The sequence below is a fragment of the Heliangelus exortis genome, chromosome 5, assembly GCF_036169615.1.
Source record: "Heliangelus exortis chromosome 5, bHelExo1.hap1, whole genome shotgun sequence".
In the NCBI taxonomy this organism is placed as follows: domain Eukaryota; kingdom Metazoa; phylum Chordata; class Aves; order Apodiformes; family Trochilidae; genus Heliangelus; species Heliangelus exortis.
Genome location: NC_092426.1, coordinates 37,175,748 through 37,201,003, shown reverse-complemented (window position 1 = coordinate 37,201,003; position 25,256 = coordinate 37,175,748). Strand labels below are relative to the sequence as shown.

The 25,256-nt window shown below is 43.5% G+C and overlaps 1 protein-coding gene across 1 annotated transcript in view; it reads left to right on the top strand.

The window, feature by feature from the left end:
• LOC139796520 (cytosolic phospholipase A2 beta-like) overlaps positions 1-24,765 on the top strand; it is a 36,064-nt gene extending 11,299 nt beyond the window's left edge. Inside the window, exons 8-22 of the mRNA XM_071744675.1 lie at positions 1,321-1,363; positions 2,585-2,648; positions 4,752-4,879; positions 5,006-5,116; positions 6,165-6,202; positions 7,099-7,234; positions 7,902-8,038; positions 8,292-8,514; positions 9,191-9,308; positions 10,564-10,701; positions 11,825-11,929; positions 12,537-12,722; positions 15,660-15,826; positions 16,785-16,971; positions 23,103-24,765. Coding sequence (XP_071600776.1) covers positions 1,321-1,363; positions 2,585-2,648; positions 4,752-4,879; positions 5,006-5,116; positions 6,165-6,202; positions 7,099-7,234; positions 7,902-8,038; positions 8,292-8,514; positions 9,191-9,308; positions 10,564-10,701; positions 11,825-11,929; positions 12,537-12,722; positions 15,660-15,826; positions 16,785-16,971; positions 23,103-23,347 — 2,026 coding nt within the window. The 3' untranslated portion in view covers positions 23,348-24,765. The remainder of the gene's footprint in view (positions 1-1,320; positions 1,364-2,584; positions 2,649-4,751; positions 4,880-5,005; positions 5,117-6,164; positions 6,203-7,098; positions 7,235-7,901; positions 8,039-8,291; positions 8,515-9,190; positions 9,309-10,563; positions 10,702-11,824; positions 11,930-12,536; positions 12,723-15,659; positions 15,827-16,784; positions 16,972-23,102) is intronic.
• The last annotated feature ends 491 nt before the right edge of the window (positions 24,766-25,256 follow it).

Genomic DNA, 25,256 nt, shown 5'->3' with positions numbered 1-25,256 from the left:
ATGATATACACAGAGTTATTTAGACAGTATTAGAAAACTCACCCATTAGGCAATATTATTCAACAAGTAATAAGATTAAGACCATCCCCCTCAAAGTGGTAACCAACCCTGTCTGTAAGAGAATAAATGAGATAAACTTTATACCTCTTTTGAATGCTATCAGAACTTTGCTTGAAAAAAACCCTAAGCTATGCATTCTGGCATATTTGAGCTTAGCATTACCATAAAAATAAATATAGTCCAGTGAGAACTGACTAAATGCATAATTGGATGGAGGAACTTATATAAATAAAGCTTCTTATTTTAACACATGGAAATGCTGCAGAAGAAAATCACTGATGTTCTTAGTTAATTCTTCCCACAGTGAAAATCTATTTAATTTATCTCTGGAGCAAACCTTAAAAGATGGTATAAGCATCTCCTGGGGGTCTCAAACCAATCACAGCCATATATATATAAAAAAAGGACAGAAAGAGATGCAGTGCTTGGGAACAGAACCTTGTAGATTCAGATTAGAAATAAGAGGAACATTTTTCACCTTTCAAGTTACAAGGCACGTGGGGATTCTGCATGCTTGGAAGTCAAGCCTTGTGATTTACATTTGAATACATTCTGCAGCTGAAATAGAAATTTCAGGTTTGGGAAAACACCCTGGGCTTTGCAGAAAGTCAAAGATTACACACTATTTAACTGTAGTGTTCCTTTCAGATGCATGAAAGCACTTAGGAATGTGAGTAACATGGTGATGTTGGAGTATTTGCCTTAATGAGAGTTGCTGTTAGTAGACTCTATAGGTTACTCATAGTAATAAATAACTACATCTATTCAGGGACAGGCATGGGTCTTATGAGGTAAAATGTTTGGGACAAAGACTTACCCTGTGTTTTTTAGTCATACATATAGTACAGGGGGAGTTAATTCTTATTTGCTCTTCATTTATGATCAGTTGTAAGATATAATCTGGAACAGTGAGAAATGCATTTCCTAATAAGTAGTTGAAGAATACATTAATAGTAGTCTTTGCTTGCCACAAGTCATATGGTCATTTGCTAATAGCAGGACACAATTCCACAGAGACCAAGATTTTGTTCTGCTGAATCTTAGCATGTACCAGTTTTAAGCACTGGTATTTTTATGGGTTCTCCTTCCTTTCTTTGAGTTTACCTATTGCATTTTGATCCATGTGCTTTGTAGGTGATAATGCCTTTCAAAAAACAAATTATGATTCAGTTTTAAGCAGGTAAGGTCATAAAACTAGTATTTTTTTTTTTAATGTCAGACACTCACAGAGCTTCTGTTTGGTTTTTTATTTCATTTCAGTCCTTGCCCTCCAGAACACCTCATTACCAATGATGTCCTAGTGGTAAGTTTCACATTAATTTAGCTTGGAGTGACTTGTCCTTCCTTTTGATTCTCTCCTCTTCCTCTCTGATGTTTTATAGAGAGAGCAGAAAATGCCCTGGTACGTAAGAGCATGGTGTGCATTATAAAGTGATTCCCATTTGTTGTAACTTAACTGTTGCCCTCTCCAGGCAAAAATAGAAGCTGTGTTTCTTGAAGTCCTCAGGTATATCACAAGGCAATATTTTGCCCAGCTGTCATTTGTTAATGTTTCAGAACCCCATATTTATTGGTGTTCAAGGTGAAAACTGCTTGTGTCTCGTGTGATCCTGTACGGCACTTGTCAGGAAAAGAGAAGGTTATAAAAGGGATGAAAGAGAAGGTTATAAAAGGGATGAGTCTTTAGAAGGCAGTAGTAAGTATTCACTGTGCTTACAACTGGAAGGTTATGTAATGTGCCAGCTTTCTGGGGACTGAGTTTTTTAATAAAGTTATTTTAGTCATTAAAACCTACAAACCTCTCTGTTAATAGTAAGCATGTGGTACATTACCTATTTCCTTGGGCTGGCCCAGCAGCTAAGGAGTACAAAGTACTTCATGCCAACCACTCCAAGCTTGCACATGATCCAGATGCTAGCCTTGAATACCCTGAGGCAGAGTAACACATATTCTGTTCTTTCCCCCTCATTTTCTGTGAGAGGCATAATAGCTGTAATGATTGGCATGTGTTGTTCCTATAATGGCTTGGAAAACTGTCCTGGCATAAATTATTAAAGGTGAACTGGAATGACTCAGGTAGGGTGGAATAAATCTGTGTTTTCCCTACATAAGGACCAGAAAGAAGGTGACTTGTAGACAAATCACTGCCACAATACAGAGAAACTCATCACCAGGTGTTTCCCCCCACGCTTACTAAATAATTGTCAGATGCACGTGTAGCTATGTTTGGGCAAGAGTGGGTTGCACAGAGTTTCCTTATTCTGGGACAACTTGGATGGGAATGCCTTCTCTGGCAGTCCACCACTGTATGGATAAAATAGTTCTGAAGCAGTGTAACTGGGCTACTGTCTTGCCAGAATGAACTCTGAATTTACTTTTGTGCAATTTACTGGGTTGCTTTCAGCACTGAGACCAGTTTAGCTGTCTCTATATTATAGCCAGTGGTTCTCTGCATGATGTTTTATTATTTGGTGCAGATGAGGTATCTGCTGTTCTCACACGTTCCCACTCCTCTCTTTCTCAGTCCCGTGAGGTTTGCTGCTTGGAAGTGCAAGTAGACATTAATGAAAGCAGAAAGTACTTGCAAGGTATGTCCATTGCCCTGTGAAGTGGGGACACAATCAGAGAATGAGTAGGGTTGGAAAGGACCTGCAAGGTCATCTGGTTCCAACCCCCCTGCCATGGGCAGGGACACCTCCTGCTTGTCCACATTACTCAAAGCCCCATCCAACCTGGCCTTGAACACTTCCAGGGATGAGGCATCCACAGCTTCTCTGAGTAACCTGTTCCAGTGTCTCACCACCCTCACAGTAAAGTAATTCTTCCTTTTATCTAATGTAAATCTACCTTATTTCAGCTTAAGACCATTACCCCTCATCAACGCCGTCTCCCCCAGCATTCTCCTGAAAAAGCTGTCAGGCCACAGCTTGGACAGGGGCATCTGTGCTGGGTTAGGAACTGGCTGGAGGGCCGGGCCCAGAGAGTGGTGCTGAACGGGGCTGCATCAAAATGGCGGCTGTGGTGTCCCCCAGGGATCAGTGTTGGGCCCAGTGCTGTTCAATATCTTTATTGATGATTTAGATGAGGGGATTGAGTCCATCATCAGCAAATTTGCAGATGACACTAAGCTGGGGGGGAGTGTGGATCAGCTGGAAGGCAGGAGGGCTCTGCAGAGGGACCTGGACAGACTGGAGAGTTGGGCTGATTCCAACGGGATGAGGTTCAACACAACAACCCCATGGGGAGCTCCAGGCTGGGCACAGAGTGGCAGAAAGGGACCTGGGAGTGTGGATTGCCAGGAAGCTGAAGAGGAGCCAGCAGTGTGCCCAGGTGGCCAAGAAGGCCAATGGCATCCTGGGCTGGCTCAGGAACAGCGTGGCCAGCAGGTCCAGGGAAGGGATTCTGCCCCTGTGCTCAGCCCTGGGGAGGCCACAGCTTGAGTCCTGTGTCCAGTTCTGGGCCCCTCAGCTCAGGAAGGAGATTGAGGTGCTGGAGCAGGTCCAGAGAAGAGCAAGGAGGCTGGGAAGGGATCCAGCACAAGTCCTGTGAGGAAGGGCTGAGGGAGCTGGGGGTGTTGAGGCTGGAGAAGAGGAGGCTCAGGGGAGACCTCATCACTCTCTCCAACTCCCTGGGGGGGGTTGGGCTCTTTTCCCAGGCAACTCTCAGCAAGACAAGAGGGCACAAGAGGTCTCAGGTTGTGCCAGGGGAGGTTTAGGTTGGACATTAGAAAGAATTTCTTTATGGAGAGGGTGATCAGACATTGGAATGGGCTGCCCAGGGAAGGGGTGGATTCTCCATCCCTGGAGATATTTCAAAAGAGCCTGGATGTGGCACTCAGTGCCATGGGCTGGGAACTGCAGCGGGAGTGGATCAAGGGTTGGACTTGATAATCTCTGAGGTCCCTTCCAACCCAGCCAATTCCATGATTCTATGATTCTATAAAAAGTCCCTCTTCAGCTTTCAGGTCCCAGAAGGCCACTTTATGGTTTCCCCAGAGCCTGCTCTTTTCCAGGCTGGACAACCCCAATTCTCTTAGCCTGTCTTATAGGAGAGGTGTTCCAAGCCTCTGATTATCCTTGCAGTCCTCCTCTGGACTTGCTCCAGGAGCTCTGTGTCTTTCTCATACTGGGGGCTCCAGAACTGGACCCAGTACTCCAGGTGGGGTCTCAAGAGAGCAGAGCAGAGGGGGAAAATCACCTTCCCTGACCTGCTGGCCATGCTTCGTTTGGTGTAGCCCAGTTTATTGTTGCCTTTTTGGGCTGCCAGTGCACATTGCTGGCTCATGGTGAGCATCTCCTCAATAAACACCTAAGTCCTTCTCCTCAGGGCTGTTTCCAATCTGCTCTTTGCCCAGCCTCTAATTGCCCAGCTTACCAAATTGTCAAAGCCAGACAGACCCAGGGGGAGTTCAGTGCCCTAAAGAGAACAAAACAGAACTCAGTGAAAAGTCCCTGAGCAGCCTCCAGCTGTAACACTGATCTCTGGGGCTTTTCCTTGGAGCTGCCAAGTTTGGACACAGTGAACTTTGCTGGTGGAAGGAAGAGAGGGTGTTGACTCTTGGAGCACTCCAAATGATGGGACAAAAGCAAGAGTACCAGGTCCTGTGCTGTAGCAGACTCCAGCAGAAAGTGTGTCACCTTTGTTGGTTGTTTTGCCTGGTTTATTCTCTAAACAAATCTGTTTTCACCTAGAGGGTATAAATCTTGTGCTTACGGTGCCTGAATCCCATGAGGGAACACAGAAAACCACAGAAGACACAGATATTTTCTACTTTCATTGTGTGAAGGCTTGGGAGCCAGTTCTGAAAGTCAGGCTACAGGTAAGTGGCATTGTACAACACCATTGTTCAGACTGGTTGCTTATTTTCAGTGTCACCAAAACCAGTGAAGAACTGGATTGTTTCTATTTTGTGAATAAAAAAACAGTGGTTTATGTTCTCTTGTAGAAAATTACTGATAAGGAAGATGAGAATAGCAATTTAAGTGACACCTTAACAGTACCACTGAAATTTCTCCCTCTTGGACATACAGTCAAAGTGACCCTGCCTGTGAGACAAGTAAGTGCTTCACTATTTACATGATCTTTTGGAGAGAAAGGTAACATTCAGTATTTTGCACCAGAACATTTTTAACAAATTTCATTTAGTAAATCTAAGCGAGAAGCCTCTGCGAATAGAAGTTTTCTGTCAAAAAAGTTAGTTTGCTTAGAGAAATATTAACTTTCTGTCAGTAAAATGAATGATTTGGAATCCATCCTGGCCAGTTTTGGATGCAGGTGGAAGACCAACCTCTACTGTCCTTATGCAGTTAAAGGAGAATATTCAGTGCCCCCAGTAAGTCTCTGGGCCACCCCACTGCCCTTTATCAAGCTTGGTCTCTGTACCTACCTTTTGCCTGGAGGTGGCTAAAGTTGGATGAGTTGAATCTTGCCCTCAGAGAACAATTCTGAAATTTTTCTGTGCATACAGTCAGGATGGTAACTGGTGGAAAGATAAAACTCTAAGCTGCTTTAAAAACAGGAGGGATGCTGCTGTGTAGCCAGATAAATCTGTTAACAACAGCCAAGCATCCTTTCCCAGAACTTGCAGCAAATGAAAGGCAGGAAGAGGAGGATTTCTCAGCAAACTTTCTCATGAAGAAAAGGGAAAATTAATGTCTGTTTTCCCACTAGTGATTCCTCATGCCTCCACTGGGACTCTCTTTTGCCTCCAGTACCTTTTTGGAAGGATGTTTCCATCTCAGTCTTTATCTGGCTGCTGGTTTCCATCCTCTAGCATAAAAGGGTGGCAATAGGATGCTGCTGCTGGCTTAGGATGGTTCATGGGGTTACACTCTCAGGAAGAAATCCTGTTTCCCAGCTGATTCATCCAGCCAGTTCAGCTCTTCCTGCCTTTTTTGCTTCTCTGCAGAATATGTTTGGTGTTTAGTTGCTTTCCTTCTCTTTACCACCTTACCAGTATAGTTCAAAAAAACCCCCAAAAAACCAAAAAAAGAGAAAACTAGGCAGGGTGGTACAGGTAGGGCATTCCAGGAGGCACTGAAAATGTGAATTTCAACATTTTTTTCAAGTCATTCATGCTGCTGCTCTCATTTCTTTGTTTACAGAATGTGCCACTGCAGCTGTACCTCCAACTAAATGCTTGGTGAGAGGCCTCTTTTTTTTTCTTTAAAGGTTTTATTGCTCTTTGAACTGTGAATTTGAAAATAGAGTATCCTTTATTTAGGCACAAGGAGTGCACAAGACTAGGGGCAAAATAGAATAGTTAAGGCACCACTAAAGAGTCACCATGACAGATCAAAGTTCAATGTCATGTGGCAAAAGAGTCGTGCCAAGAAGCAAGCCAAAGTAATCTGAGAGTTTAAAAAAGTGAGGAGCTCAGTCTCTAAGTGTTTTTGGCATAAAAAACCCCCCAAAGACTGAGATTGAAGGCTTCTTCAACATGGACACAGAAGTGAGAAGAAGGGAATTTGAAATAACCAAAATATCCAGTCTACAAAAAATGAGTGAAACTGCATGGGTATACTCAAGAAAATAAATCTGTGGCTCTGGAAATAACAATAGAAAGAAGCACAAGTGAGGGAAGGTGAAATGTTACACTGTAAAATAATTAGACAGAAAACAAATAAAAAAAATTATTTAAAAATGGTTTTCATTGTACTGTTTCTGTATAAATCTGTGGTACAAACCCTCGTGGAAGACCTTGCTGGGTTCTAGTCACCCTTTCCTCAGAAATTACAAGAAGGAGAAATAGAAAGGATTCATCTGACAAAGCTACTGAAAGACCCAAAGAAACCTTTATATTTTTGAATTTGCTATCCTTAGCTGGAAGTAAAACTTCCACTGAAACACCAGAAAATAAAGAGCCTTTGTAGAAGCAAAGCAGTTGATTTATTTGAAACTGGAAGTTCCATTTCTGTCTCTAAATCTGAACAATGAATCATTATTTTTCGTGATACTTAGTAGACTGCAGATGCTGGAAATAGATCCATATACATTTAAAACACCAGCCTCATGCTTCTGGATTTATTTGTGTTTCAGCACAGAAAAACTGGATGTACGCTTAGGGTATGATCTGTGCCAAGAAGAGCAAGAATTCTTGCTGAAAAGGAAGAGAGTGGTTGCCTCTGCCCTGAAAAGAGTTCTTCATCTGGGAAGAGATCTACATGGACATGAGGTCTGCAACCCAAACCACATAGAAAACCAGTAGTATTTGAAATTCACTTCACATAGATACTCATGAGGTCATTGTGAAGTCCCTTCTTTGGCTTTAGTTTGGTTTTTTTGTTTGTTTTTTTTTTTTTTGTTTTTTTTTTTTTTTTCTTGGTTTTTTTTTTTTTTCTTTTTTTTTCATTGTCAGAACACTTTTTTTCCACAAAAAATCAAAATATTTTAGGGTGGAGAAAGAACATTCCATAACAAACTCCATCTGAAGTATGTTTTGTTGCCAAGATCCAAGTTGAATACTTAACTGCACATTTATTTTCTTCCTGGAATTGTGTCTGTTGAATGGCTGCTGTCCCAAGTATCAGTTTGTTTGCTTAATGTGTTTTTTTCTGAACTCTGCTCAGGACTTCCATGAATCCATTCTTAATCACATTTATTGCTTTTTTACTTTTTTAAAATTTATAATAAATTCATATCATTATCTGCTATGAACCCACTGAGTATCAGGAGGTTAATTTAGAGAAGGTACTCGTTAAGACTGGCTAAAATATTGATTTAATTTCGTTGTCTTAATTCATTGCCTTCAGTGAAATCTGCTGAGGAAATTAATGGAGCTGTAATTTTTCCTGGTAGGCAAGTGTGTAACTTTTTGACAATAACACCTGTGTTTTGAACAGGTCCCAGTAATAGCTGTAATGGCAACAGGTGGAGGGCTCAGAGCAATGTCAGCAATGTTTGGCCACCTCTTGGCTCTTCAGAAGCTTCATCTCTTGGACTGTATTACCTATGTCACTGGAGCCTCTGGCTCAACCTGGTGAGTATAAAAAATAAGTTTTGTATTTGGAAGGACTGTGACATTTCATTTCCACACAGTGAGAGACCTGCATCTCTTTCAGAGCCTTAAGTTGTTAGAGAGTGAATGTAATTCCCTGGTAAAACTCTTACTGTTGGCTCTTGGTCAAAATCTCAGTTGATTCTCTTCTTTGATGAAAGTGGCTGGGTTAATATGGTAATTTTCCAAAATCATCCAACTAAATGGATTATTTTCTCACATTTCTGCTCTTTAGGACCCTAGCAGACCTTTATGAGGATGCTGATTGGTCACAGAATTCTCTGGAGGGGCCACTTAAGGCAGTAAAAGAACAAGTGACAAAATGCAAGCTCAACCTTATGTCTATAGAGCATCTGAAGTATTATCACAAGGAACTCACTGAAAGGGCAAGAGCAGGATATGTCACATCTTTTACAACTCTGTGGTCACTTGTTCAGGAAATGTTCCTACATGAACAGGTATGTACATGGTCCTGACACACATTCAGGAAGCATCCACTCATTTGTTTTAGGGCTTTACTCTTTGAGAACATGATGTAATGTCTGGAACAAATCCAAAGGGACTGAGGCATCCCTATGTGATTTGTAAACAATGACAGTGGTTACTGCAGCCAGGATTTTCCTGGGTAGCTAATGGTTTGAAGGTGCCTGTGTACTAGGGTGCCCGTGACCCCCAACAACTTCAATAATCAAATTTTCACAAAGAACTGAGCAATTCTCCCTGACAAATCCATTCTTTTAAAGTCTGTTTCTAATTAGACACTTTGGAGCACGAGTAATCTGTGACCATTAGGCTCAGCCTAAAGATCTATGGGACACAGGCAATCAAAGCACTCAGATATCAATGAAGAGGTTACTGGTTATCCAAAAGGCAACCTGGAAGGAAACCTGAAAGGAAACCTGCAGGAACCTAAAGGACTCACATATTCCCCTGGGTTGTAGTATTCCCCTGGGTTGTAGTATTCCCCTGGGTTGTAGTATTCCCCTGGGTTGTAATATTCCTCTGAGTTGTAAAACATCTCTTGTCTATCTGTACTTGGTAGATTGTGTCAGTGGTTTTTGCCTTGTGCTCTTCCAGAGATTTACTGTGATTTTCTTTCTTTTTTTTTTTTTTTTTTTTTAAATCTCTGATTAGCCAAGAAAGTACAAACTCACAGACCAGCGCAAGGCTTTGGAGTATGGCCAGAACCCACTGCCATTCTATGCTGTTCTCAATGTGAAAGAAGAAAAGTTCAGTACTTTCAAATTTAGAGGCAAGTATTTGTAGAGATTTTTTTTTTTTCTGACTTTCAGTAGAGACTGAGGACCATTTGGAGGGAGGGTGTTTGCTTGTTGGAGAATAAAAGGGGAATATATCTGTTGCTTGCCCTGACTCAGTATTCATCTTTTAATAAAATATTTGTCTTTTTTGCAAACTGCTGGGTGTTGATTAGAAAGAGCAGAACTACTGGATAACATCCTCAGGCACGAACAGGGCAGTTCTGAAGATCTGGGCTGAAGTTCTAGTTTTGCCACAGGCACTGAGAGTGAGTGTGGAAAAAATCATATGATCTTTTTCTGCCTCAGTTCTGCACCTATAAAACAGCTTTGGTTCTTCCCTAGTTTGTGGAGGTGCTGTGAAATGTAATCATTCCTTCCCTAAACACCCACTGATGAGGGTATGCAAGTGGAGGGGCATCTGATTGCTGTGATGGGTGTGATGTGACACCCTTTAAATAGACACAGGCTACGTTCAACAAAAGGTATTAAAATGAGCAGGACTGAAAAGAAAAAAAAAAACCTGTTATTTTTTTACAAACTTTATATTTGTTAAAGTTTGTGGCTACTGTGCAACTGCAACACGTGTACAGGGCAGGTTGAGTCAGGAAACATCACAGCCAGGCCCACAGTGACACTTTCTAGCTCAGAGCTGATGTGTTTCTGGGCTGCTTTGTTTTATCTGACAGGTCTGGGTTGGTAGAAGTTTCATACCAGTCATTCCTGGCAGGATGGATCACACTTGCATGTTGTACATTTGATGCTCTTGGTTTAGAGGCAAGTGGGATCTCAGAATCACGATATAAAAATACAAATCCAAGTTTTTAAAGCTACCAATGACATTTTCTGAGGTGAAAAACACCTGACAGGTCTGGGTTGGTAGAAGTTTCATACCAGTCATTCCTGGCAGGATGGATCACACTTGCATGTTGTACGTTTGGTGCTCTTGATTCAGGGGCAACTGGGATCCCAGAAAAGGGTATAAAAAGGATATAAAACCACAAATCTAAGCTTTTGAAGCTACCAATGACTCTTTCTGAGGTGAAAAACCAGTTCCTTTTGTATGCAGATATCTCTAAGTTTGTATGGAATTAGACAACGTGGTTTGCAATATGAAGCTACCTACAGTACAGAGCTACTGAGCCAAGCAAGATCCAGGAATATTTTAACTTTATAGCTTTTTCCACAGGGGAAGATTTTGTTTTGTTGTTTTTATTCCAGTAAACATGCTGCCTGTCTATTCTTTTGTAGAGTGGGCAGAGTTCTCTCCTTATGAGGTGTCCATACCAAAATATGGAGCCTCCATTCGTTCAGAATATTTTGACAGTGAGTTCTTCATGGGAAGGAGAGTGAAGAAGCTCCCAGAATCCAGGATCTGCTATCTGGAAGGTAAATTTATAGGTGCACTATAAGCACTCATGACATGAAAACCATGGTACAAGCTGGGCACTGGGCTGTGTACAGCCTTCCTTGGCAGATGGTCTGCTCTAGGGCAGGATTCAATGGGCTTCTTACCCCTTTTGTACACTTCTGCTCCTTGTAAAGCTTCTTGCCTCCCATCCTCCCTATTTGGAAGAGTTGTAGCATTATTCCCCTCCCTGTTTTCAAAACCAAACCAGAAGGGACAAGGCAAGTTGAGGAAATAATAAGCTTTTCTCCCCTGAGCAGTCATCAGCTCTTCAACTTCACACCAACTATATTTCTGGGCAATGCATTCCCAGGGGTAGAATTGGAAGGAGCTGAAAATAAAATCTCACTCATCCAGAACAACCCACGATGGTGAGAACCATCTGAGCTCTGTGGGTTGAGAACAGTGTCACTATTGTCACTATGGCTCTGCCCATAAGGATGAAAAAACCCCTTTTAACTTCCAACACCTGTTCTGTCTCTGAAGGCGAAGGGGAAAAACAACTTGTCAGAGGAACCCATCAGCCCAGGCAGATTTTAAATACTTCTCAGAATTTCAGCTTTTGATACCAAAACTGGTGGAGACAAAAATCACATTTCACTCCCAGTAAAGTCTGCTAGAGTTTGAATTTATTCCTCTTGTGAGTACCTTATGACAAAGGATAGTCCTTTCTTTTCCTAGAAAACGTGGAGCCAATTCTATTTAAATACTGGGCCAGTTGAACTCCACAGAAATAAAACATTCCTGAAAGGGAAAACATGGGTCTGAGATAAAATTAAAGAATAAATTGCTTTAAAGAAGGGCCATATGCTTATATGGCTTCACCATGCTTTTCCATGCCTTCTTTCACAAGTAAACACTTTAAAATGTCATTTGGGTGACTGATTCCTGATATTTTGTTAGTCTGTGCTATGGAGTAAATGGTCTGAGTCTGGTGATCTTTTCAGAATGAGCACTGAAATGATGATGCTTGCACCCTGTGGGACCTACTTCTTAATTTGTGTCAGTTCATGTGGGCCAGTTTTATAGGAAGGGTATTTCTGATAGTCCATGGTTAACATGTGGTGCTGGTGCAGTATTTTTTCCATGTGGTTTGACTTGCAGGTCTTTGGACAAACATCTTTACTAGGAATTTGCTGGATGGCTTGTACTGGTCCTCAAATTCCAATGAATTCTGGGATCGATGGGCCCAAGATATGGTGGATATAGGTAAGAGTTTCAAAACCATCACTTGTTTTTGACCAGACAGTGCTTCCTATTCAGGACAGGATTAAAAAAGATAGACTTTTGCTACTGTTTGTGAATAATCTCTCCCACAGGATTTTCTCCTTAAATTGCTGCATGCTGTGTTGCTTCATTGTGGATCTTCCAGCATGATTTTCAGCTATATCAGAATGATCATTATGTGATGTTTCAATCTAATTTATTTTTATTTCTTAACCCAGTTTATTCTAGTTACAAATGGTTTTGATTTAAAATATGTTCATGGTCTCTTAAGTGACTCTTCCCATGCCTGCAAACGGGAAGGGGTCTTCTGCTGGCAGGCAAAAGTGCAAAACCAGAGTGTCATTGGAAAGAGAAAAAGACAAAAGCTGTGCTTGCTTTAAACAAAACCAAATATCTCTTTGTTTTAATGGGAATGGTTGTTTGCAGATGTTTTCAAGCTAACTGGGAGAAACAGGGAGGGGAGGGACACAGGGGCAGCCAGGCACTAAAGGGGTCTGAGAGAAGCGATGGATGATTTTTTTTCTCAATTTTTTTTTTCTCAGTTTTTTTCCCTTTATTTTTTTGTTTGTTTGTTTGTTTGTTTTTTCAGAAAAACAGTCCCCTGAGGAGGAAGTCCCCATCATTGAGCCTCCATCTTGCTTGTCAGGGAAGTTGTATGAAATGTTTGAGGACATTATGACCACGCGACCACTGCTGGGAAGGTCTCATAACTTCCTGAGAGGCCTAGAATTCCATAAGGATTATATCCATCAGAAAAAATTTATTGAATGGAAAGGTAACTGCAACAAAGAGTTAGCTGCAGTTTGCAGGTAACATCTCAGATTTTTTTTTTTTTTTTTTTTTGACTTCGGAAATCTCACATTTAGAAATATTTTCTCAGGGGTTGGAAATCTGCTGTGATTTCCAAACAAGCTCCTAATGCTTGTTTCTTTAGTGTAACAGGTGAATTAGTTCATGGGCCACTCTCACCTCCTTAAAATATCTGTAATTTGGGTTAATCCATGCTCTTCTGCAGGAAGTTTGCCACTGCATAGGTGGTCAACAGATTCAGAAAGGGTGGAATCTCTAGAGGTCAAGAAACAAAAGTTAACCCTGGGTGCATAAAATAACAGATTATTACGTGGGTCAGGTGAAGAAAGAGCTGAGTGCAAGCATGTGGTTCCCTATATGTGTGGTATTTCTGCCTGATGATTTATCCATCCAGAGACCTCTCCTTAGCTCTTCTGAAACAGAAATACCAGGGTCCAGCAAAAGAAAGTTAAAGCAACAGAAGTTTAGCCTGTATAGATATTAAACCAATGGAATGTATAGACTTGATGTATAAATTGAACAGCAATTTATGGCCTGTGCTCTGCATGAAGGCAAAGTGAAAAATTATTATAGTTTTACCTCAAAATCTGTGAAACTGAAATGATAGCACAGTGATAGAGCTGAGGTTTTGTGCATCTCAAACATTCCTGAAATCCCAGCATCCTCATTTATTCTATGAGCAGGTAGCAGTGTGGGTGATTAATTAAGATTAACCTCACTTCAGCAAGAAAATGTGTGCTCTGCCTCCTCTGAATCCTTCTCTTTGACAACTTGTATTTTTTTCTCCCCTGTTTCATGCAAATTCCAACACTTTTTATCCCTGTCTGCCATTGCTCCATGGTTTGCTGACAATGGCAAGAGATGCTGGAGTTGTTTGTTTTTTTTTTTTTTTTTGTGGATTAAGGCAGAGCCCACAATGTGCTAAGTGCTTTTAAAATGTTCAGTAAGCAAAAAGTTTGTGTCCTAAAAGTCTGCTGTGAGAAAACAAGTGAGAGAAGGAGAAAACAAGTAGCATAAGACTGGTGGGTGAGAGTAGGAGCAAGCAAGTAGCTTCACAAAGTGGATGAAGGGTGAAATAGTCAGTAAATATTTTGAAAAACTACTTTTCCTTATGTTTGCTGACTATCTGTTTTGTAAAGACAAATATGGAGAAGCCAGTTTCAAGGATAATTTGAAGGAAGAGAGTATAGGGACACAAAAGGCCACCTCAGGGTCCATATTCTACAAATAAAGCAAAGTAAATGGAAAACATGAAGTCTGTCGTGGGAAAAAGGAAAAAAAGTTTGTAGTGGGAAAAATTAGCAGATTTTGAATCCTCTTTTTGCTGCCTGCTTGAGACCAAGCTAAAACCAAGCATGGATCCATCTCTAGGAGCAAGAGGAGGAGATGCCAGCTCTGTGAGCACAGCTGGTGGTCTCACACAGCTGAAGTCTCCTGGACAGAGCTGTGTTTGAATTCTTCCCTACAGCTCAGTTTATGTGACCCTAAAAGGCATATGAAAAACCTTATTTTCCTGGTGAGAAACCTGGGGACTCATAGCCTGGAATCAGTGTAATGCATTTACAGTAGGGTTCATGCTTCCATGGAAATTCCTGAGGCAGGGCTTCTTCCAGTCCCTTTTTAAGTGTGGGATGGAAGAAGAGAGAACCTCCCAAGGAAATGTATAATTCTAATTCACATACCCAGCCATGTGATGCTGCCCAGTCCCATCTCTGTGATAAGAAAATGGGGGTAATGAAATTTCAAATAAAAAATATTCACCAGGCCAATTGAAACTATAAAGAGTGAAACTATAAAGAGTGGAAGCAAATGTCCTCTTATTACAGCAGAATCTGTCAATTCCCAGCACCTATGAATGCTAAAATAAGCAAATAATTTTGTAAAGGACCTGAGAGTGAGGGAATGGAAAAAATAGGAGTTATTACTCAAGCTGCTGTCAAAAATTCCAGGCTATGGAACAAGCTAGAGTTATTCTACACTATTTAAATCAACACTACAGAATGAGGCCAAGGGAGGCAGAGAGATCCAAAGAAGAGAAATACTGGAACTTACCTGCAGTATTTCTGTGATAAATGGTTTCTTAAAATACCCAAGCACAAATGATTTAAAGCCCAAGAGATCTGCTTTGGGCTTTGCTACCTCACTTAGTGAACTTGAGGAACTCTCTTAAAACACAATGTTGATATTTAAAGCCATGGAAAAATCTTTCTTAGTTGATGGGACTTGAAATGGTACCTTGCTACTAGAAAAACTGGCTTTAGATCTCAGCTTGCCTTTGCATGATCCCCTTTTGGCTTGTTTTTGCACTAACTTGAGGTTTATTTAATTCAAGCAATATTTTAAGATGTTGATAGGGCATGCTATGTGCATGATGTGGTGTATTTTTTGCAGCATGGCTAAGATAATTTCTGTGAGAGATCACCAAAAGGAGGCTGAAGTCAGATTTTTCACCCTAGGGAGGAGTCTAATCCTGAAAATGCAAAACTAGAAATGAGCAAATGCAGTGCTGTACTGCATTCATTAGATTTGTTGCTTGCACTGTCACACTGGGGTTTTTTTTTTGCATTTTTCCCAGTTCTTGCAGTTAAAAAACAAACCAAAAAAAAAAAAAAAAAAAGGGCTAAAATCTGCATTCTGTGAAAAATCAACCCCCAGGGCAGCCACGAGGCCAGTGGATTCTGTGTCTCCCCAGTCCTCCCACTCACTGCCTTTGGGAGTGTGCCAGGGGAGTGTGGTACCAGGCCAGATGTGCACAGATGTGCAGTTTGGGGGCCCCTGAGGCCACGTTTGTGGGAGGGGGGTGAGTCTGGTCCTGAGGGCAACCAAGGGGCTGCATTGAACACCTAGCACAGAGAGAATTACTGCCCAATGGACCACTAACTCTATGCAAAATGTTTTTCAGACACTGTGCTGGATGGTTTTCCTAACGATCTGACACCACTGCAGAAATATCTTTGCCTGATAGATGTTGGCTATTTCATCAACACCAGTGGTGCAGCACTTTTCAAGCCAGAGAGGAATGTAGATGTCATCATCTCCCTTGATTATGGTTTGGGTGATGCATTCAAGGTGAGATTATCATCCTCATCATCATCATCTGCTCCCTGTAGCCCTGGTAAAACTCTTCTTGTGAACTTCACACTTGGGAAGCTGTGGTGTGGAGTGGCCAAATTCAGATCTGATGTTCAAATCACACAATAACCAGTGGCTCCAAAACCACTGGTGGGTGAAGGCATGGTAGGGATCCTCACATTAGAAAGGTCAGCTTGGGAGGAAATGGAATTTGTTGGTGTTCTCAAAGGATGTTGGAAACTGTTGTTGGTTGTGTTGCAGGTATCATGCTTATATAGTTTTGATCACATCTTTCAGGGCTTCTGTGGGTCCACGTGGTCAGGAAAATTATTTCCCCTTCCCCTCATTTGGTTTTTTTGGTTTTGGTTTATTTGGTATTTTTGGTTTTGGTTTATTTTGGTGATCAGCAGGAATAGGGATTGGCCAACAGGACAGAATATGCAAGTGTAAAATTTACAAGTCAGTAGCTCTGTCCAAATCTTGATCATATACTCATGAGCAAACTAGTGACCATATCTTGGAGAAGGAAAGAACTCCCCCCAGGACCAGGGCTATAGAAACTATTAGGCTCTTTTTTTTCTTTTTTTTTTTTTTTTTTTTTTTTTTTTTTCCTGGAGGGGGTTGCAGTGAATGTCTCCTAAGATCCCCAGGGAATCACAGTAACAATTGGTTGCTGGAGACATGACCTTGGGCTCTCCTGCTTTGTCCCCATGACAAACTCAAGCGTGGCTTTTGGTCATTCCCTCTAGCTGGAAAAAACATTATGGGGTGGTAAGAAACACCTTCTGACTTGTGGTGAGCCATGGCAGAAAGGGAGGTTATTCTAAGGCTACTTTCACCTGCACAGTCATTGCAGAGTGGTTCTAGGGACTGAATCCAGTTGCCACAGTATTTCTATGATACCTTATTCTTGTCTTAGTGTTGGCTTTAAGGCAATGACATTCTGTGTCCACAGCAATTAGAGATGACCTACAAATACTGCAAGATACAAAAAATCCCATTCCCCAAAGTGGAGCTGAGTAAAGAAGATGAGAAGAACCCAAAGGAATGCTACGTGTTTTCGGATGCAGAGGACCCCAGAGCACCCATAGTCATCCATTTCCCCCTGGTCAATGACACCTTTAAGGAATTCAAGGAGCCTGGTAAGTACAGTCAAAAAAACCCTATACTTTTTAGTTGCATTCAGGTCATTTGTCTTTATGCAGCAAGGATCTCATTTGTTTTTTGTGGTAATAATTTTAAGTGAGGGCACAGCCTTTCAGTGAGGTAGTCCTGTCTACCACTGTGGTCATGTAACTATATTTTCCTCTTCCATCAGCCAGTGAATGAAGATGCCCAGGTATCTGTCAGGCCAGGTTTAAGTTGCTGCATTCAGCTTAGGGTTCCCACCATGGCAGGGGAGGTGTTAACTCTTCTCCTGTTCACCTCATCATGTCAAGCTTCTAAGCAAACCCAGGATTGTGATCCCTGGGTACAGGGTGGAACCACCTCTCTTATCCAGTCAGCCAGGATGTGACAGAGCTTTGGGGCAGGTCCATGGCTCTGCTCAAGAGGCAGGTGAGCAAACCACAGCAGGCTCAGTGATGCTGAGGAAGAACAAGCTGTGGCTTTAAGCCCCAACTCACACTGCAAGGTGTAGTGGAGAGGGCAGGATATGCAATGGTAAAATGCTGGGGAAAAGATAGGGCCAGAATTCCTCCTCAATCTAGAAGAGCCCAAGAAAACATGGCAACTGTTTCCTCCCTCCCCTTCCCCCTGGCAGTTTAGGATCCAGCAGTAAGCAACATTGGTTGCTGCCTCCATACTCTCATAGCTTGGTGCCAACCAACCATCTAGGTGAAGAGAATTAGCAAGTCTCAGCAATAATTATAATGATGATTGTGGCCCATGAGCCAGACCCAAAGGAACAGGCACATGGCTACTAACAGCTGGGTGAGGTAATTTAGTTGTGAACATATTCAGAAAAATAAATAGGAGGTGGAGGGAATGCAATGTTTAGTTGGTGTAAGGGCAAGAAGCACAGAAGTTACTGACTGTCCTTCCTTGGGCTACTTATTAGGGCAGTGTTGGTACAAGCATTCTGGGAGAAGCTCAATTCCTTCAACAAAAGACAACAAAAGAATTAGAAAGAGCTGCCAGAAAATGCAGGGAGGCAATTAGGAAAGCTAAGGCCTCCTTGGAACTTAACCTTGCAAGTCAGGTTAAGGATAATAGAAAGGGCTTTTTCAAATACATAGCTAGCAAAACTAACACTAGAGGCAATATTGGCCCACTAAGGAATGAGCTGGGAGCCCTGGTGACAGAGGATATAAAGAAGGCAGAGGTGCTGAACGCCTTCTTTGCCTCTGTCTTTACTCCTGCAGGGTTTCCGCATGAGCCCCAGATTGATTTAGCCCCAGAAGTAGTCAAGATAGATGAGGAGTTTGACATAGTAGATGAGGATTGGGTTAGGGATCAGCTGAGTAATCTGGACATCCATAAGTCGATGGGTCCAGATGGAATGCATCCAAGGGTGCTGAGGGAGCTGGCGGAGGTCATTGCTAGGCCACTCTCCATCATCTTCAGTAAGTCATGGGTAACAGGAGAGGTGCCTGAGGACTGGAGGATGGCAAATGTCACTCCAGTCTACAAGAAGGGCAAGAAGGAGGACCCGGGTAACTATAGACCGGTCAGCCTCACCTCCATCCCTGGAAAGGTGATGGAACAACTTGTTCTTGTCACTATCTCCAGGCATATCAAGGACATGGGGGTCATCAAGAGCAGTCAGCATGGTTTTATCAAGGGTAAATCATGTTTGACTAACCTCATAGCCTTCTATGAGGAAATTACTAGGTGGATAGATGATGGAAGAGCGGTAGATGTGGTTTATCTTGATTTCAGTAAAGCATTTGACACCGTCTCTCACAGCATCCTTGTAGATAAGTTGATCAAGTATGGGTTTGGTGATCAGGTAGTGAGGTGGATCAGGAACTGGTTGAAAGGAAGGAGTCAGAGAGTTGTAGTCAATGGGGCAGAATCTGGTTGGAGGTGTGTGACTAGTGGAGTCCCTCAGGGGTCGGTACTGGGACCGGTGTTGTTCAATATCTTCATCAACGACTTGGATGAGGGTATAGAATGTACCCTCAGCAAGTTTGCTGATGACACTAAGCTGGGAGGAGTGGCTGACACACCAGAAGTCTGTGCTGCCATTCAGAGAGACTTAGAGAGGCTGGAGAGTTGGGCAGGGAGAAACATGATGAAATTCAACAAGGGGAAGTGTAGAGTTTTGCATTTGGGGAAGAACAACACGATGTCCCAGGATAGGTTGGGGGCTGAGCTGCTGGAGAGCAGTGTAGGTGAAAGAGACCTGGGGGTCCTGGTAGACAAGAAGATGACCATGAGCCAGCAATGTGCCCTTGTGGCCAAGAAGGCCAATGGCATCCTGGGGTGCATTAGAAAGGGTGTGGTTAGTAGGTCAAGAGAGGTTCTCCTCCCCCTCTATTCTGCATTGGTGAGGCCACACCTGGAGTATTGTGTCCAGTTCTGGGCCCCTCAGTTCAAGAAGGACAGGGAAGTGCTTGAAAGAGTCCAGCGCAGAGCTACTGAGATGATTAAGGGAGTGGAACATCTCCCTTATGAGGAAAGGCTGAGGGAGCTGGGTCTCTTTAGTTTGGAGAAAAGGAGACTGAGGGGTGACCTCATCAATGTTTTCAAATATGTAAGGGGTGAGTGTCAGGGAGATGGAGTTAGGCTTTTCTCAGTGGTGACCAGTGATAGGACAAGGGGTAATGGGTGTAAATTGGAGCATAGGAGGTTCAAGTTGAATATCAGAAAAAATTTTTTTACTGTAAGGGTGACGGAGCCCTGGAACAGGCTGCCCAGGGGGGTTGTGGAGTCTCCTTCACTGGAGACATTCAAAACCCCCCTGGACACGTTCCTAGGCGATGTACTCTAGGGGGCCCTGCTCTGGCAGGGGGGGTTGGACTAGATGATCTTTCAAGGTCCCTTCCAACCTCTAGGATTCTATGATTCTATGATTCTATGAAAAGCTCTGTTAGTCTGTGGGGTTACTCACAGAGAAGGGCCTTGTCCTCTACTTGCTAAAGAGCTTTGCACACAGGTTTTGCCAGCCCTGTGCATATGAATAACAGCCAGCAAGACCCTCATTTTCCCAAGTAAGACAGCTCCTGTCCTTCCTGCCTTTCTCCAGGGACTTCAGCAGCAGACATGGCTTTGCTGGGGGGACATATGGAACTGGGTTGGCTCTGCTTGGAGGTCCAGCAAGCCCTGGGCATTGGGAGCTGCCTTCAGCTGCTGTCTTTTAATGCAGGCATGAAGCAGCAAGGGCCAAGTTCAAACAAGAGGGCCTCAGTATAGAGTGTGGCTTCCCAACAGCTTGTGGGATGCTCTCCAAAAATCAGCCAGGTGGCATCTCAGAATCATAGATTCATAGAATTATCCGGGTTGGAAGGGACCTCAGAGATCATCAAGTCCAACCCTTGATCCACTCCCGCTGCAGTTCCCAGCCCATGGCACTGAGTGCCACATCCAGGCTCTTTTGAAATATCTCCAGGGATGGAGAATCTACCACCTCACCGGGCAGCCCATTCCAATGTCTGACCACCCTCTCCGTAAAGAAATTCTTTCTAATGTCCAACCTAAACCTCCCCTGGCACAACTTGAGACCTCTTGTGCCCTCTTGTCTTGCTGAGAGTTGCCTGGGAAAAGAGCCCAACCCCCCCCTGGCTCCAACCTCCTTTCAGGGAGTTGTAGAGAGTGATGAGGTCTCCCCTGAGCCTCCTCTTCTCCAGCCTCAACACCCCCAGCTCCCTCAGCCCTTCCTCACAGGACTTGTGCTGGATCCCTTCCCAGCCTCCTTGCTCTTCTCTGGACCTGCTCCAGCACCTCAATCTCCTTCCTGAGCTGAGGGGCCCAGAACTGGACACAGGACTCAAGCTGTGGCCTCCCCAGGGCTGAGCACAGGGGCAGAATCCCTTCCCTGGACCTGCTGGCCACACTGTTCCTGAGCCAGCCCAGGATGCCATTGGCCTTCTTGGCCACCTGGGCACACTGCTGGCTCCTGTTCAGCTTCCTGGCAATCCAGACTCCCAGCTCCCTTTCTGCCACTCTGTGCCCAGCCTGGAGCTCCCCATGGGGTTGTTGTGTTGAACCTCATCCCGTTGGAATCAGCCCAACTCTCCAACCTGTCCAGGTCCCTCTGCAGAGCCCTCCTGCCTTCCAGCTGATCCACACTCCCCGCCAGCTTGGTGTCATCTGCAAATTTGCTGATGATGGACTCAGTCCCCTCATCTAAATCATCTATAAAGACATTAAACAACACTGGGCCCAACACTGATCCCTGGGGGACACCACTAGTGAGCGGCCGCCAACTGGATCAGCCCCGTTCAGCACCAGTCTCTGGGCCCGGCCCTCCAGCCAGTTCTTAACCCAGCACAGGGTGCTCCTGTCCAAGCTGTGGCCTGACAGCTTTTTCAGGAGAATGCTGTGGGGGGTACCCCTGGTTGTTGGTACCCCTGGTGCCTGAGCCATAACCTCAGCCCCTCTGGAGCTCTTACAGCAATAGACCTGAATTTTTTCAGAGAGAACCTTTGAGTTCCCAGGCTATGGGCGACTACTGCTCTCCCTTGCTACTGCTCAGCACAGCAGACAGAGCCTTCAGTCTCCTTTCAGCTTTACCCAAAATTATATTGTGGTTCTGGGATCTCAGCAAAATGTGTGAATCTGAGGCAACGTTTTGGGGAAAGTTATGAACAGTGGCAAAACGGGTTAAGTAAAGCTCCTTTTCTGCTGTGATGTTCCTTATGCTCAGAGAATATGTACAGTAAGAGATACACCAACAAAATCACCTTTGGATACTCTAGTAGAGGGAAACAGGGTTTGTTAGGTGGAGTCTAGAGATGGTCCAAATGTCAATATGCAGTGAGATAAGGCCACTGAGCTGGCAGGTAAAACAGATGGGTGGTTTAGAATCTCTCTGAATGAAAGATGGATGAGATTATGCAGAGCAAAGCAACTCCTGCAGCTTCTCAGTGCTCCAGGCCCAAATTCATGAGGTGTGAAGCTCACCTGCACGTCTCCCAGTGATTCATCAGTCAAGCTGACAGCCAGCAACTGGTGTGGGTGGTTGGGGGAGGAGGGACCTTGGCAACCTCCTTGCATGGATTTCACATTTCATGTGGAGCTTTTCATTTCTAGATGGTTGAAAGACACCTTGTGGAATGTTGGTATTTAATTTTTCTGCTTTGAACTGTTTAAATTCTAGAAAAGGGAAAGAAGTGCCCATTCACAGCCATAGACTGTGACCTGAGACAGATGCAGCTGTATGTGGATAGCACAAATAACATTTCTCTCTGAATACTGGGAGGCACAATGAAGCAACACTTGGACATTTTTAATACAACCACTTCTGGTGACAGCCTGTGGTCACACTGCCCAGAAACCACTAGGCTGGATTAACCTTGCTACGTCTCAAGCAAAGTTCATGTGTAATTTTTTATTCTGGTAGATATCACGAGCAGTATCTCAGCAGTCTGCTTGTAGCCCCGCTGACAGGTATCTCACAATACATCTGTGGTTTGGGCATATTTGGTTCAGAATGCAAGAAGACAGGTAAAAAAAAGAGAAAAAAAAAAAGTAACTTCTGAAAATTTGTAGAAGAATAAGTATGGGGCTGCTGAACCTCCTGGTGGAGGGGACAAAATGATTGACTCAACATGGAGGATGGAAAATGGTAAATCCAAGGGCTTGGGTTAATCCAAGCCTGAGAAGTGGAACTGCAGAATGAGAGGCTGGTGTGGGGTGCTCTGTTCCTCTTCCCTCTGCAACAGGCAGTCAGTCCTGGTTAGTGTCACAGCCTCCTTGGGAGTACCAGGGTGTCCCTTTGCTCAAGCTGGCAGGGATGCTCTTGTCATTTTAATCAAGATCTGAGCATGGATTTTGGAAGGTGTTCCAGGCTTGTCTGAAGGTTTGGGAAAAGCTGTGGAAGCAGGGACACGCTGCCCAGAAATGACTGCAGAGGCAAGGTGAGGGGGAAAGGGGAAATCCCTGCCAGCCCTGCTGAGGGATTTGCAGATCTGAGCTTTGGCAGGAGGGGGAAGGAGGAGTGTCTGGGAAAGCTGACCAGGAATGGCTTTTCCAAGGTGTGGAGGGGTGCAGTCTTTCCTAGAGGCTGTGTTTAACAGTGTGTTCTGCCAAGTAGATTCATCCCCTCCAACACCAGCTCTTTTGTGCTCCTGATTCAGCTGACCCTGATGGTTTTTGTCTTTCTCTGCAGGGGTCAGGCGCTCTCACTCAGAGCTGGAAGAAGGCAAAGTAAATCTGGAGAACAACTGCTCACCCTATTACCTCATTAGGCTAATCTACTCCCCTGAAAATTTTGACAAACTGGTGAAGCTGAGTGAATACAACATCCTCAATAACAAAGCCCTGCTCCTCCAGGCAATCCGGAGTGCTGTGGAAAGGAGGAGAAGCATCAGGACTGGGAATTTCCCCAGCTACTCTCGAGCTGGATACCCCTAGGATGGGATTTTTTTTTTTTTTTTTTTTTTTTTTTTGTGCTGTTGCCCACGGAAGGCTACAACTGTCACATCACAGCACATCACAGCCATATTGCACCATGTCACAGTCACAACACGTCACAGTGTTCATTATTCACAGGAAACTGAGGAAACATTTCTCATTTTTGCCGTGCCCAAGTTCCTAGCTTTCAAAAGGGTTTATTTAATCTCCTTTCCCCAGATTTTCCCCAAGACCATGAGAGCCCTCACACTGTGGTCCTACTTGGTAAGAAAATAGGGTCCTGGTTAGCAGAGACCTCCCAGGATCTCCCTGGTGTTACAGAAGGTGGTGGTAATAATGATAATTCTTTGTAATGAGCCTGTCCCCCCAGTCATGAGCCCCTTGTTGGTGTCTTCTCAGTGCTTCATTACAAACCAAGCCCTGGCCACTTGAACTCAGTAATGTCCAGATTTTCAGACAGGCTGAGCAACTAGAATTTGCACTGAATTGGTGGGCTCAGCTTTGAAGTCAGGCCAAAAAGTCTTAGATAGCTGTGAACAAGGGCCAAGCTGCAATGTTGGACAATTGCATTCTGTCTGGCCAGTTCCCCTTGCTGATTTAGAAATTACTCCTTCTTTCCATTTCCCTGCAAGAGTTTGGCACAGAAATGCTGCTCCAGGCTGCCATGAGGGGGGCAGTTACATTTCAAGGAGAGAGGACATCAGACTGAGTATAGGGTTTTTTTGAGCATTGGCTAGAGGAAAAAAAACCTGCAGAAGGCATGAGTGATTTGAGTGATTCATAGGGATGGTGCCTTCATGCATTAAAATGTCAAGAGCTTTTTAGCAAAAGTATCAAAACAAGCTTTTGATACAGAAAACTTGAGTGGAAAAATTACCATAGACTCAAGTACACTTAATTTAGTAACCATGACATAATCTGGTGCTCCTTATTTATGTAACCTGAATGTGGGATACCATAACTCACCAGCAAAGTGTATAGTAATTGTGTTTTCACACTCAGCAGATTTTTATTGCCTTTACAGTCTTCCATCCCTAACATTATAGGCAAGGTATTTTTAATAGGTGCTACACTAAAGCAGAACACAAATTTAAAAAAGGGAAATTCTTTATCCCACCTCTGTGCTGGAGGAAAATAGTTGGAAAAATTGCACCTGGTTTTAATTTGTTTTGGAGGTTAGGGAGAGACTTTGCCTTGAACTATGAGCTTAAAGTGTCTTTTTATCTCTTCACCATATTAAAATGATGGTAGGGAAGGCTGCTGAACAATACAAACCAGAGCTCCACAGAAGTCAAAGAAGTTTCCAGTTCCTAGCACTGAAGAATTTGGACTTCTGCTTTTTTGATTCAAACATGGGATATTCCTCAGGACCTCCAGGGAAAAATCTTGTACATTTCTTCTGTGTTGGAAATTTACTTGAATTCTTCTGTGTTGGAAATTTACTAGAAATCGTTTTACTTGAAATCAGAAAAAAAGAAAGGCAGAAAAACAGGGGTTTGCCTTTTTGGTGTACACAGACAAGCTCAGAGGGATAACATTTCCAAAAGGCTTCATTGCCTGAGCTCTGCACCTACCAAATGCTTCTGCTGCTGCAAGCACTGGCAATAAAGAAACCTCAGCAAGGCTCCTTGGACAGTGTTGATCTCCTGAGCAAAGGAAAACCAGCCAAAACCTGAGGATTGGCAATAAGGAAACCTCAGCAAGGCTCCTTGGACAGAGTTGATTTCCTGAGCAAAGGAATACCAGCCAAAACCTGAGGACTGGCAATAAAGAAACCCCAGCAAGGCTCCTTGGACAGTGTTGATCTCCTGAGCAAAGGAAAACCAGCCAAAACCTGAGGACTGGCAATAAGGAAACCTCAGCAAGGCTCCTTGGACAGTGTTGATCTGAGCAAAGGAATACCAGCCAA